The sequence below is a fragment of the Rhinolophus ferrumequinum genome (genome assembly GCF_004115265.2).
Source record: "Rhinolophus ferrumequinum isolate MPI-CBG mRhiFer1 chromosome 5 unlocalized genomic scaffold, mRhiFer1_v1.p scaffold_110_arrow_ctg1, whole genome shotgun sequence".
Lineage (NCBI taxonomy): Eukaryota > Metazoa > Chordata > Mammalia > Chiroptera > Rhinolophidae > Rhinolophus > Rhinolophus ferrumequinum.
Window position 1 is genome coordinate 11768369 of NW_022680355.1, and position 14558 is coordinate 11782926.

General features: G+C 36.9%; 1 protein-coding gene across 6 annotated transcripts in view; it reads left to right on the forward strand.

Annotated features, from left to right (window-relative positions):
* Positions 1-430: 430 nt before the first annotated feature.
* TASOR2 (transcription activation suppressor family member 2) overlaps positions 431-14558 on the forward strand; it is a 74508-nt gene continuing 60380 nt past the window's right edge. For 2 of the 6 annotated variants that reach the window (XM_033100691.1, XM_033100693.1), the window contains exon 1: positions 431-1030. In XM_033100691.1, the coding sequence (XP_032956582.1) occupies positions 973-1030 (58 nt within the window). In that variant the 5' untranslated portion in view covers positions 431-972. Of the gene's footprint in view, positions 1031-3040; positions 3171-14558 lie in introns of all 6 variants that reach the window. The other 4 variants (XM_033100694.1, XM_033100696.1, XM_033100695.1 and 1 more) reach the window with 3 other exon arrangements.

Consider the following 14558-nt stretch of genomic DNA (forward strand, 5'->3'; position numbering starts at 1 on the left):
AAGATGTTTTCCTAGGGAACTACCACGTAAACAAATGTTACATGGATTTAACATTTATTAAATACAATGAAGACGAAATTTCATAATTGCTTCTTTTGGGCAAAACAAAACAAGCGTCATCACGGCAGCTTCGGCGAGGGACGCAAAGCCGCCCGATCGTATAGCAAGCGAACCCCCACAGCACACGTAGGCACGTCACAGAGGTATTCCGCGTTTTTTCCATTCGCTTTTTCCACGTTCGGCGACGGGCCAGCCCCGCGAGACGCCGGGCCCTGCTCCGACGCTGTGCACGCCAGATTCCGTCGTCCAATCCCAGGGCGCGTTGCGGCCTCGAGTCTGCGCAGAGATAAGAAGGCAGCGCCGCGTGGACGCCTGCCGCAGTCGGCGCCTGCGCGTCGACTTCTCCTGCGTGATTGGCTTCTGCCTTTTGGGGGTGCGCCACAGTTCAGTTTTCACTTTCTCTTCCCCCCCTTTCCCGAGGCCTTGGGGTTTTACTTCCGGTTGCCAGTGGCGTCACTGAGAAAGTCGACATGTTCCCTCGGGCCGCGGGGCTTCTCGGGGTGGGTTCCTTTCTATGACTCTGTGGGGGAGGGACGACGGGTGGCTGACTAGCGCGGTGGGCCCTGCGGGCTTCGAGCGTGGACACCGGGCCCGTGTCCCTCCCGCCTGCGCCTCAGGGCCGCCCCGCAAGGCCCGGGCCGCCCCCCTCACGCTCCTGGGCGGAGAGGAAGGACGGGCTGCGACGTGGAGGGTCCCGCGCGCCTCTGACGAACCTGTGCGGGGCCGGTGCCGAGAGCGTCATTTGGAAATCAGGGAGGAGAGTCCCGAAAAAAGGCGGCTCGAGGGCTCCCTAGCCGGGAAGGAGGCAGAGAAGGCAGCTTATTAACAAGGTCCAAAAACATCTCACATTTGGCCACGAGGGACGGACAAAAAGGAAACGCGTGTGTGGAGGCGTGGACAACGTGTAAAAGCATGAGGAAGAAATTGAATAATCCCAAATTCTCGGCGGCGGCGACAGCACAAAAGACAGGTAAAATTTCCTCGGTGTGGGCTCCTTGGTTTGTGGACCTTTGTAGACACCTGGAAGGGAGGAGGAGACCCAGTCCTTCGAGGCTAAATGCTTGGCGTAAGCTGCTTGGGCGTTTGTGGTTCCTGTTGGGGGCTTCGCTGGTGTAGTTTAAATTTTAAAAATTATAAAGGTCTTTGCGTGCTTTTCTTGAATGATGAATGACTAACGCGTTCTTGCCTGTTTTCCCTGCTCTGGGGTGCGTGGGGTGGGAGGGGCCGGTGGCTTTCAGAATCGTTTTTGCTTTGCTGCTTTTTAGATTTTACTATACCTTTTACCACCTGTGGCCATTCTCAATATAGATCTTAATTTGTTCCAGGAAGTCAGCGTTTTACAAGTTCGTATAGGGCTTCAAAATTCATCTTTCCCGTTTTTGAGGCAGCGTCTAGGACGGTTTAAGCATTTCCTTTGAGTTGCTTTTCAGAGGAGTCTTCGTCCTTGTGGACATTATAATAAATACGTAGTTGAAGCTTTGCTCATTTGGTATGGACTGGCTGTTAAATAATTTTCTAAGGGTTCTTTATGAACCTTGCACCTCAGGTTTCTTTCTGTAGAGACTTCATGGCAGTGCATGCCCCTTTCTTTTTAAACGTAGGTATAAAAGGAAGAGGTCTCTCCATAGGGAGAGTTATTTAGCAAAAAAACGCAAGTAGCACATAAGGAATGTCATAATAGATTGGTCCATGCAACCCAGCAGTTTGTCTGAAGGAGGCACCAAGCTGCATTTTGTGGGAGAACGTGGCAGATTAACCTCAAAATTTGAGGAAGATACTTTGAAAATCCTCAAGTTTCATTTAATTACCATTTGTCTATTCGCAATGCAAAAATTTAACCTTCTTTATTCTCCCTGTAAGGTAAAATTAGAATAAGGTTTATGAAAATAATACTCTAAATTTAAGTGTTGTGTATGGTGTTACTGTACTAACATTAGTGATCTAAAGACCCACAGTGTTCCCCCTGAAAAAACATTAGAAGGGAAAAGGGGTGTGTATCTGGTATTTAATATTATAGGATCCAGATTGGTAGTAAGCCTAGTCAGTAAGCTTAGTCCTTAATAGTATAAGAATACTCTTCTGTTGAAAAACTACCTTTTATAACTGGATAGCACTGTATAATATGTTCAGTACATTAGTAAATAACTAACCCAGACTAGAGAAGAATAAAAAGTGACATTGTGCACAATTATTTTAAGAAAGACAAAGAACAGTGTTTGAAATTTTGTGTTTTCAGGACATTTCTCAAACATTACCAGTTCTCTTTAAAAGTTCTATCATGAGCGTCTCCTGTGATACCAACATAGTTGCTTAAATGAATTAAAATTCTCAGTGCCTAAAAACTTGCCTGAGACATAGTCATTTGTTAATTAAATGCAATGTGGTATCTATTTAGTATAATTAAATAGATATGGCATCTATTTATCAAATGTGAGTTTTTCATCCCTCTATGAAGGGATGTTTAAGCTATTTTCAAGTTTTCCCCTATAACTGATGATGCTGCAGTGATGATGTTGTCTGGTATTATAAACAATGCTTCATGTGCTCATGACAGTATTTCTGTAGAATTGATTTCCTATTGATAGTATTTCTGTAGATTTGATTCTCTATTGGAATGCTGGTTAATAATGCTGTTAAATTGTCCTGAAATGATTGTACCCTTTTATCTTCACTCAAAAGGTGTTTTTTTTTCTCTCTTTGCTGGCCAACATTGGATGGTAACATTATTTCTTTAATATCTTACTAATCTTCTAATAGTTGAAAATAACATCTCATTTTAATTTTTATCTTCTTTGGGTAATAAGAAAGTTAAACATTTTTGGCCTGGTCATCCTTTGCTTGTTTATTTTTGGGGGTTCTGAACTATTCTTTGACCCACTTAGCTATTGCCAGACTGTTTTGATGATTGTAGCTTTATAATATATTTTTGTACTTTCTTTTGAAAAAAGCTTTGGGCTCTCTTTTTGCATTTTTCTTCCAGATGAAATTTAGAACCATCCTTTCAAGTTCTGTAGAAAATCTTGTTGGGATATTGTTTGTGATTGCATTGAATTTATAGATTAATTTGAGAAGAGAGACATTCTTTTGAGTTTTTCCTTCTAGGAGAATAGGTATGTCTTCTTGTTTCTTCTATTAAAATTTTTGTTGTGAAATGTATCATTTATATGTACTGTAAAACAACAAAAAAATAAATCTCTGTACCCAGCTTGATACAATATCGCAAGTACTGTAGAAGCCTTTACTGCTCCCCAGAAGCAAAGTGTTCCCCGCCCCATCACCATGTATATCCTGAATTTTGTGTTATTCTCTTGCCTTTCTTTATAATTTTATCAACTATATATGTACCCTTAACCAACACATAACTCCACCTGTTTTGGAACTTTATTTAAATAGGATCATACTATATATATTCTGTGAATTACTTTTGTTAAACATTATGTTCCTGAGATTCATCCATGTTGAAGCATGTGCCTATAGTTCAGCAATTCAGAAACTTTTTGATTTCAGGACTCCTTAACACTTTTAAAAACTACTGAGGACCTCCAAAGATCTTTTGTTTATTTGGATTATGTTAGACATTAAAACTAGCTAATTTTAAATATAATAGATGTGACTTCTATTGGTATACTTATTGCTACCTCTAGTAATAAGAAACCTATTACGCTTTAACGTAAATAACATTTTTAATGAAAAATTACTATTTTCCAAAACAAAACAAAAAGTTAGTGACAAGAGTAGCTTTGTTTTACACTTTTGCAAAGATCTTTAATGACAGTGGAGTCTCATGTCTGCTTCTGCATTCAATCTGTTGCAATATATTGTTTTGGTTGAAGTATATGAAGAAAATCTGGCCTCAGCTGTGTATTTAGAAATGGGTTCCAAATACCTTTTCTGTCTCTTTGTGGTGTTTTTGATGAGCGGAAATCCTTAATTTTAAAGGTTTCCATATCATGTCTGTATACTTGGAATTATTTGTGTGTAGTTTGGAGTACAGACATAATTTAACTTTATTCTCATGTGGATAACTAATTGTGGTAGAATTTACCATTGAATCCACTTGGGTCTGAAGTTTTGCTACTGGCAGCTTTTTGACTAGTGATGTAATTTCTTTAGTGGTTACAGTATTATCCAGATGTTTTTTGGTAATTTTGTCAGTTGTGGTGAGTTAGATTTTTCTAGGACTCTATCCATTTTGTCTAAATTTTTAACATTTTTTGGCGCAGAGTTTTTTTTTTTAAGGAGAGCCCAGCTCACAGTGGCCCATGTGGGTATCAAACCGGCAACCTTAGTGTTATTAGCACCATGCTCTAACCAACTGAGCTAACTGGCCACCCTCTAGAGTTAAGAGTGCCCTCTTACTATTGTTAATGTCCGAAGCATATGTAATTAATGTCTCCTTTTTTTCATTTCTGATATTGAATGTTTCTGTCCATTTCCTCTCTTTCTGTTAATTCATCTTGCCTCTAGTTTATCAGTTAGAATTGTCTTTTCAGTGATTTTTTTTAAATTTTGTGGTATTTCTATTGTATATTTTCTTTTTGTGTTAATTTAATAAATTAAAAAACTTGAGATAGCTGTAGATTCATATGCACTTGTGTGTTTGAGATGTCTCTTAAAGAGCACCTGGTGGAATTTTTTAATGCAATTTTAAAACATTTTTAGCTGGGATATTTACATTTTTATATTTACAATTGCTCTTATTTTGTGCTTTCTATTTGTCCTGGCTGTTCTATATTTCTTTTTCTCATCTTTTTTTATTTTTTAAATATTGACTTAATATCTTTTATCATTCCATTTTTCTCACATAATAGTTTGGAAATTCTGTGCTTTTTTCTCTTTATAGTTAGCCTAGAAATATCATGTGTCTTTGACTCTTCATAATCTAAAAATAACCAGTATCTTTACCTTTCTATTAGACAATACCAGAATCTTAGAAGTTGAACTTCATTCAGCCTCTTCATCCCATATATGTTAACTATCATATAAATTTTTAAAAATATTCTTACCAGACAGAAGCATATCTGTTTAGAATTATTATGTTTTACAGTCAGTGCTTATGTATATTTCCCATATTTTTACTACTTTGTTGTTCATTGCTTCTTTTATCTTTTAGACCATCCATCTGGGGCCATTTTCCTTCTACTTAAAGTATGTCCTTTGGAATGGCTTTTATTGAAGGTCTTTTGAGGATGAACTCTCAATTTTTGTTTACCTGAAAATGTCTTTGTTTTACTGTCACTTATGAAGGATGTTTTTGCTGAATAGAGCAGTTTAGTTTGGCAGTTGTTTTTAGTACATGGAAGATCTTATTCCTCTATCTTTTGGTTTCCGTGATTGCTATTGAGAAGTCAGCTGTCAGTTTCAATACTTTTTTCTCTGTCTGCTTTGATATTTTTCTTTGTTTTCAGCTTTCTGCTGTTGCACTGTAATGCATTTTATGTTGCTTGGGATTATTTGGCTTCTAAAATCTATAAATTGGAGATGTTTTGAAGTGTGTTTAGTGGCTATTTTCATAATTCCTGAACTGTGAATTTCCATTTTTATATTCTATTGATATGTCTATCTTAATGTATAAATAAATCTTTGATAAACTACATAGTATATATTTTTCTCCTGGTCTTTTGCTTTTCACTTTGTTTCCCTTGGTTTCCCCAACAGAATGCATTGCCAAACTTGTGGATTTTTGATAATCTGATAAGTGAGAGGTGAAACTTGATAGTAAAACGCTGGGACTTGTCTTTTGCGAGAGCGGATAGAACTATGACTACTCTTTTCAGCTTTTTCATCATAATTGGTTTATTCAGATGTTTCTTCCATTTAGACCAATGTTGATAAATTCTTACAGTTTTCAAGTTTACTGGTATAAATTGTGTATAGCAATTTATAATTGTAGAAATCTTTTCTCTATATTTGTGATTATGTCCTTTTTGTTCCCGATATTAAATTTTTTCTTTCTCTTGATTATATTTGCTAAAAGATTATCGATTTTATTCCAAAAGAATCAGCTTTTACTTTCATGGATTAACTCAATTGGCGTTTTGTTTTTGTTTTTAAATTTGGCTTCTGTTTTTAAAATTACTATTTTTGTTAGAAGAAATGTGTCTGGGGCATAATTCCTGTTTTCTCTTAATAATATTTTGATAACACTTAATTGGAGGACTAAATCCCTAGCTAATATTCTGTATAAAGACTCACTACCCTCCTTGACATGGTGAAATAGACCCTTTTAGAACGTTTGGGTACACCTGCTCCCTCATTAAGAGAAAGAATATTCAAGACACCAACTCTTGAGGCATGGTTTGACCAGTTCAAGCACCTGCTTCACACTGTGGTTATCCTGTACCTCTCTGTGCCCACCTTTAATGAACAGGCCTGTTCTTTGCCCAGAGCATTTGGGATATATCTAGGAGCGGTCTCAATTTAAAAAAAAAAAAGAAGAAAAGAAAAGAAAACTTCGATATGGCATGGATAGGTGTCACTTTCCCTTTTGTTTTCTGTAATAATCAAAAGGATCTGAAGCAGGTCTTAAAATGTAATTGTCCCTGAGAGAAATTTATTCTTAGGATTCTCTTGTAAGAGGGATAAAACTACTTAGCAATATCCTTGTAGTAAATACAGTAATGAGTTTACTGCAACCATTTCATTGCACACTGATCGTTTAATGCTAAAACAAATCAGTAAACCGAGTTTCATGAGCAATCAGAACAAAGGTCAATTACTTTATAAGGATGTCTAAACATGTTACCATATAAAATTTGAAGTGATTCTAATAGAAGGTGCATAGTTTTGAATATGGAAAGTATGGTCTCCAAAGAATCTGTTGACTTTTTATATAGCGTAGCAAGAAAGAAAACAGATTTGACAGATATAGATAATAAGCATCTGCTTGATATGCAAAAAGTTGGATTGGATTTTGAGAATGTTAATCTTCAAAAATTGAATATTAAATCCAAAATTAAGTAAGCCACAATTAAATGAAAAAGTCATATTACATACCATAGGTATAACTCATTTTACACAGTGGATGTAATCCCCCAAAAAATATTTTTTATTTTTTTGTTTTAAGTGTGTTTTCCAGGATCCATCAGCTCCAAGTCAAATAGTTGTTTCAGTCTAGTTGTGGAGGGCGCAGCTCATGCTGGTTCATGTGGGGATTGAACTGGCAACCCTGGTGTTATGAGCATCGCGCTCTAACCAACTGAGCTAAATGGCTGACCTCCAAACAATATTTTTTTAAAAGCAGTTTTTGTCTCATTGAATATACTAAATACCCAAAGTGAATTTGTTATGTTAAATAGTACATAATTCAATTACATGATTCTTTATGTATTTTTGTAATTTGCTTTGTGAGTTCAGATTTTCCTGTTTTCTACATGTACTGCACAATGATGGTAACGATTCTGTAGCATCTCCTTATTTTCCTCCAGCAAGTGCAGATGCGGTCCAGGAAATGCAGGTCCAGGAAATGTGGATGTCTTGGGTTTCTTGTTTAAAACATGAGTCAAAAGTAAAGATGTCCTTAAATCAGGCCAAATACTTCATTTTCCTCTCTCTCCCATTTAATTTGATGTTTGATGAGTTTTGTTAGGGCTGCGAGGCTTAGCAGGAGGGAGGAGCACCTCCCTCCCAAACCCCAGGGGCTGGTGGTCCCAGCGTTTCTTCGGGATTAAGGAGTATTCAAAACCGTGTTCAATAGGCCTTTCAATTTTGTAAATTACACAGGAAAGTCCCATGACTGTAGTTGGTGAGTTTACTGTAAAGGATAATGGAGAAAGCCTTATAGGGTCAATGAGTTAGAATAATTTGGGGACACTGTAGTGAAAAGACTTTGATTTTGGATTAGGTCTAGGATTTGCAATCTGTCCTTGTTACTGGGAGCCTGCGGACAAGACTGCAGGAGACTGAATCTTGGGGCAATCATTGTAAAATAACAATAAAACCATCTACCTATGGGTATTGGGGGGGGCATCACAGAGGACCGAAGCACTCTGCTTGCTTGTACAGCCCTTAGACCAGGCTTCAGCGCGCACAAGCCCCCTGTATACCTGCCGGGGGTGCTGGGAGACAACTGTGCCAGGGGCCACCTACCTGGCTGTGGAGCTGCCTGCCAGAGTGCTGGGTGCAGAGGAAACTGGGAGAAGGGACAGCCTAGTTCCCTACTTGCTGGGGGCTTTACAGAGTGACTCGAGGGAGCCCCCCTCACCTCCCCCCCACACAGGTGATGACATACCCCACACCTTGTTGTATGGTACTTGAGGTTTAGAGAGTCTTTGCTCCTGATTCCTCATTGGATTCTATAATATGGTTTGTAGACTTACAGTATTTTAGATCTTTTGAAATTTAAAGCAGCGTGTTTTATTCTTTCTGTGAACGATTGATTATCTTGACATGAGAAAATTTTTAAAGGTTTGCGTATGGCAAACATTTTTAAATTTTTATGAAAATCATGCATTTCTCATTCTATAGTATTTCCTGTTTTTTAATAGGGATGCTTTGTTTTACAGGTCTCTTTATTACTCTTTGGCTTATGGGAAATGCTACTTCCATTTGTTTTCTCTACTTTTGTCTTCATTTTAATAAACTAACTTGCTGCTACTTAGGGCTATGGGATATCTTTTTTTTCTAAAATGAAAATAGCTTTACTTCCCCCAGATTATATTTATGCTTATGTAATATTTCAGATAATACATAAAGCTGTAAAAAATAATACAGAAATACCTGTGCTTGCCCCCCCCCCCAAGACAGCTTGATAGAGTATTGAGTATTTACTGTGGTGGTGGGAGCTCTGCTGTGCACTGGGGGGCTTGGGTGAATGAGACAGAGTATCTGTGTCTATGGACCTTACATTCTAGTGTGGTAGATAGACCCCCCCCAAAAAAAAGTAAATTGATAAAGTAATTGCATGTTATAATGAGTGCTTTAAAAAATACCTACTTTAGGTGGAGTGATCAGAGGTTTATCTGAGGGGATAGCTTTTGGATTTCACTAAAGGAAGACAGGTTGCTATGTGATTGGCAGGAACTGGAGAAAGAGCATTGCAGTCAGAAATAACAACCAGTGAAAAGGCCTGAAGAGAGGAAAGAGCTTGAGGGAAAGATCAGTGTAGCTACAATTTAGTAAGTCATGGGATGGTGTGTCAAGACGAGATACAGGAAATAAGCCGGGGCCGAATTTGCATGGCCACGACAGGAGTGTGCATTGCATTTTGAGGGCAGCAAGAACCCACTGAAGGGGGGTAAGTAGAGAAATGAGGTGACCTGGAAAACAAATTGATTGATTCGTTATATAAATATTTATTGAAACTTGACTGTGTACTAAGCACACAGCATGGAAAAGGACAAATTTCCTGTATTTATGAAGTTAATAATCTAGTGGTGGGAGAATAATCAAACAAGAAAAATATCAGATAGTGATACATGTTATTTAGAAGATGACCATTGTTTAAATTGTGGTGGATGTTCTTCAAGACTACATATACACACACACACATGCTTGTCTTTTGTAGTCTGCTTTTGTTTCCCCTAGACAATTTATGGTAGGACTTTTTCTGTGTTACCAAATGAACAGCTTTCTTTTATTTGGGAGCATCTTCATTTGTTTTTCGGATTAGGTATGGCAAAAATAATAATGCAAAAAAAAAATTAATTTGTTTTTTCGATTAGGTATAGCAAAAACAATGCATAAATAAAGTACTGTGCAACAACAAAAATTTACATATTATAAGGCATCTGTTGTGAAAGAATTATAAAGTAACTTAATTTTGACAGTCTGACATGTGGCTCTCCTACCTCATCCCACACTCCAGCAGCCCCTCTGTTTTTTTTTTTAACTTTGACCTATTAATGTGGTTAGTTTATGGTTTTCCTATTTATTGAACCAATTTTTACATATCTAGAACAAACCCTGATTGATTTCTGTTATTTTAATATCTTGATGGATTCTCTTTGCCAGTGCATATATTTTAGGATTTTAGTATCAATATTCCTAAGAGATAGGTCTGTAGTTTCCTTTTTAATGTGCTTTCTTTGTCAGCTTTTAGTATTAACATTTGACTGTCTTTTTTTTTTTTTTAACTTTTATTTATTAAGTGTGTTTTTCCAGGACCCATCAGCTCCAAGTCAAGTAGTTGTTTCAATCTAGTTGTGGAGGGCGCAGCTCACAGGGGCCGATGTGAGTGAGGATTGAACCGGCAACCTTGTTGTTAAGAGCACCGCACTAACCAGTCATCCCCAACATTTGACTGCTTTGTAAAAAACGAATTGGGAAGCTTTATTCCTTTTTCTGAGTTTTAGAACAGATTAAATAGCATAAGTATTATTCTTTCATTCACTTACCAAATACATACTTATTAAACACCCACTGTTTGCCAGGCATTGGGCTGGATGCTGGGTAATTAGAGGTGAACAAAACAGATACGGTTCCTGCCCTCATAGGGTGTGGTCTATTAGGGAAATAGACACTAATGAAGTCATTATGAATATGTAATCATATGTACTCTGAAAGAAAAGAACAGGCTGAGTATTAATGAGAAAATATCATTGAAAATCTACTTTAGATAGTACTTTTTATGTATTTGAGTAAATGGTTATTGAGTACATGTGCGCTAAAATCTACTTCTTTTTAAATTAATCAAATTTTTGCTGAAGTTTGATGTGTAATTAGGTTTGTGGAAAATACACAAGTAAATAAAATGTCTTTAAAAGCTAAAAAATAATGGTAATAGTAGCTACCATAGTAGATGGTGTATTCTACATTTTTCCATTGAAGAAATTAAGACAGATTAAGTGGACGGTTCTAGTTTAATATGTCCAGGTGTACACACCCTCTGGAAATCCCACTAAGATTTTAATAAAGAATGAAGATATAAATCCCCAAAGATCAAGAGAATGAGAGAGGAGAAGATAGGTGAAATCAGTGTTTAGGAAACGCGAAAGAAGGTGGTCAAATTGTAAATGACTTAGTAGATGAGAGACTACTGAAGGCTGAGGAGAGGTAAGCCAGCAAGAAGCAAGCTGATTCCCACCACAGAATCTGGAAATGGCTCAGGATACTTTTCAAGGCAACAATAACAGGGTGAAGTGGAAATAAAAGGGTTGATTGATGATTTTTTATAATTTTGATGTCCTGATCCCCTTCTTCATTCCATACATCCAGATAACTACCTCTCTTCTCCCCTTACAGAAGAGTGAAAGGTTTACACTCAGGAGACGTTAACTAGGCAGGGTCTAGACAGCTGAGGTGGGGATGAAGCACCTGAAAGAAAGTGAGGATTAAGTGAAAATCAACATACTGAACAGTGGAATCAGAGCTGTCTTTCTGTGTGGCTCCCAGAACTAATAGTCAAGTTTATGCTCCCCCCAAAACAAGATATTAAAGAATTCTTTTCTGTGGAAACTGTTCAACCCATGGCAAAATATTTAACAGAGACGGACTTTTGGAGTTCACCGGATGAAACAGCTGCATCACCATCAGATCAGCCTGAGAGGAGGAAGGCTGCTGGTCAAGAAACACTGTTCATGCATGAAACTTGCAGTCAGCGTTAAGTGCCGACACTTAAACAGAAATGGACAACCAAGGATCACCAGCCATTCTGTGAAGTCTCTAACAGAGCAGAGACCAAACAGAAATAAGCAAGTAGGAAATAAAAGGAGATTGATAAAAATAGGTACACTGCAGGTCACAGAAAAATCTTCAACAAAATAAAACTATAGTATCTTTACAGAGAAAAGAGATGATATAACATCCATGAAAGAGGTTCCATTTTTAAAAGAGAAATTATTCAGAAAACAGGAAAGACCTCTGTGACAACAGAAATTTAAAAAACAAAATTTAATGCAAGGATTGGCTAGTAAGGCTGAAGAACTCTCTCAAAAATTAGAAACAACGCAAGAATTAGAAAACAGAGTGAGAAAGTAACAAAATTGGAGGACCAGTCAAGGAGGTCCTTCATCTAATACAGTGGGAGGAAACTATTATCTGTGTCCCAGAACTGATGGGTGTGATTTTCTAGGTTGAAAGGGTCTATCTGGTACCCTGACAAGAAAACTGGAGAACAAAACAAAACCACCAGACTGAATGTATAGCTCCAAAAGGAACAAGACCAGATGAGTTCTTAATCTTTCTACTTATGAAAATAAAAATCGGGGGAGGGCACCTCTCAAACTACCTTTTGAACAAATTTAGGAGAATAACATACTAATTACACTCGTATGTGCTATCGGAAAACTGGAATAGGAAGTACCAATAGTTCTATGAGAAAGGTAGAGTTGTGCAGAGGAGGCATGGCTCAGAAATCTCCAGCAACCTATTCAGTCCCAGAACCAGAGAAGAGAAATGGAAGAAAAAGATCAAACCAAACCATTTTAGAAACAGGATATTATGACGTACACCTGGGAGACAAGGCACCATGGTAAAGGACATAAAGGTAGAAATGAAGTCTTATGTGTATTTTACCACAGTTTTAAAAATGAAAAATGATAGACATGAGAAAAGTGAATAAAAAAAAAATTGGTGAAAGGGATCAAATACATGGTGATGGACGGGGAACTGACACTGGGTAGTAAACACACAATGGGATATATAGTTGATGTGTTATAGAATTGTACACCTGAAAGCTATGTAACTAACCATTGTCACCACAATAAACGTTAGTTTAAAAAAAAAAAAGTAAATAATGAGAGACTATGTAGAAGACAGCCTGAAGAGATCCAAAATATGCAAAGCTGGAGCCCCCCAAAAGAAAATCAAAACAGTGCAATAAGTAAATATTTTAAAGTATAATTCAAACTGTTTCCTTAAATTAAAAAAAAAAAAGATTTGAATCTACCCATTGAAAGGGTGCGTCATGTTCCAAGGAAAATTGGCCCAGCACTGAGACATTCTAGTAAAAATTTTTGGACTGGCAAAAGGTCATATTATAAGGGAAGGAAAATCAGGTTTGTGGCAGAACAGAAAACAGTAGATGAACCACATCACATGCAAGCTACTCAAGAAAGAAAGTGTGAAGCCAGTGATTATTATTATTTTTTTTGTCCTGCCAACCTGTCCTGTGGGTATAATGACTATTGACAAATAATTTTGAACATTCAGGGCCTCTGCTTTCTTTTATGTGAGCCTGTCTTGAAACAACTAGAAGACAAACTCCAGTTGATCAGTAAATGAGAAGGGAAACTTTAGCCAAGGAATTGACCACCGAAATTCTAGAATAATTATAAGGTATTACTAGGGGTCATTGTCTTCCTAATTTTTAAAGGGAATACTTTTTAGGCTCCACCATTATATATACAGGCTATTTTCTATATATCCTTTTATTATGCAAAGTAATTTGCTTATTAAACATTTTCTTTTTAATCACAAGTGGCTGTTGAATTTTATGAAGTGCTTTTTCTATATCCACTAGGTAGTAAGTTTGTCTTCAATCTGTTAGTGTGGTGAATTACCTGAATAGATTTTGTAATGTTAAGCCTTCCTTGAGTTCCTGGAATAAGGCTTACTTAATCTGTTGTTTTATGTTATCTACAGAGGGTGCCAAAATAATTATACATATTTTAAGAAAAGAAAAACTATTAAAAATTTATATACTGATAACAAAATATATACCGATGTGTATACATTTTTTGGGCATCCCTGGTATGTATTGCTAGTGTAGGTTTTCTGTTTCCATTAAGATTTTTGCATCTATTTTCGTTGGTGATGTTGCCTTAAAATTTTCTTTCATAACTCCTTTTCTTTATTTTCCTTATATTTATTTTTTTCCTTATAAAAAATTTTTCCTTTTATTTATTTTCCTTATAAAATAATTTGAGAAGATTTTCTCGTTTTCTGTTTTTTAGGAAAACTTTTATGTGGAAAACTTCTGTACCTGACATATTGCCTATAACAGTTAAACAGCTATCAGTTATTAATAGTTATAGGTACATTCTGGTCTCCTGTTTTTCTTAGGTTTTGGTGTTTAATTATTTCTAGAGGAATTCTCTCATTTTATCTATAATTTCAATTTTTGTCATAAAGTTGTTTCTATTTTTCATTTTTATAGTATGTATAAATTGTACCCTTTTATTACTAATGTTGTTCTATGTGCCTTTTTAAGAAATTAATTGGTGGTGTATCTTTTTTTCTTCCCAAGAACTAATCTGCATTTTTTCCTGCTTCTGTTCTTCTTTTTTCTTCTATTTCCTTTTCTTATTATCTTTGAATTTACTGTTTCTCTTACTTTCTTTTTTTAATAAAGATTTTATTGGGGAAGGGGAACAGGACTTTATTGGGAACAGTGTGTACTTCCGGGGAACAGTGTGTACTTCCAGGCCTGTTTTCCAAGTCAAGTTGTTGTCCTTTCAATCTTAGTGGTGGAGGGTGCCGTTCAGCTTCAAGTTGTTGTCCTTTCAGTCTTAGTTGTGTCGGGCGCAGCTCAGCTCCAGGTCCAGTTGCCATTGGTGGAGGGTGCCGTTCAGCTTCAAGTTGTTGTCCTTTCAGTCTTAGTTGTGTCCGGGCCGCAGCTC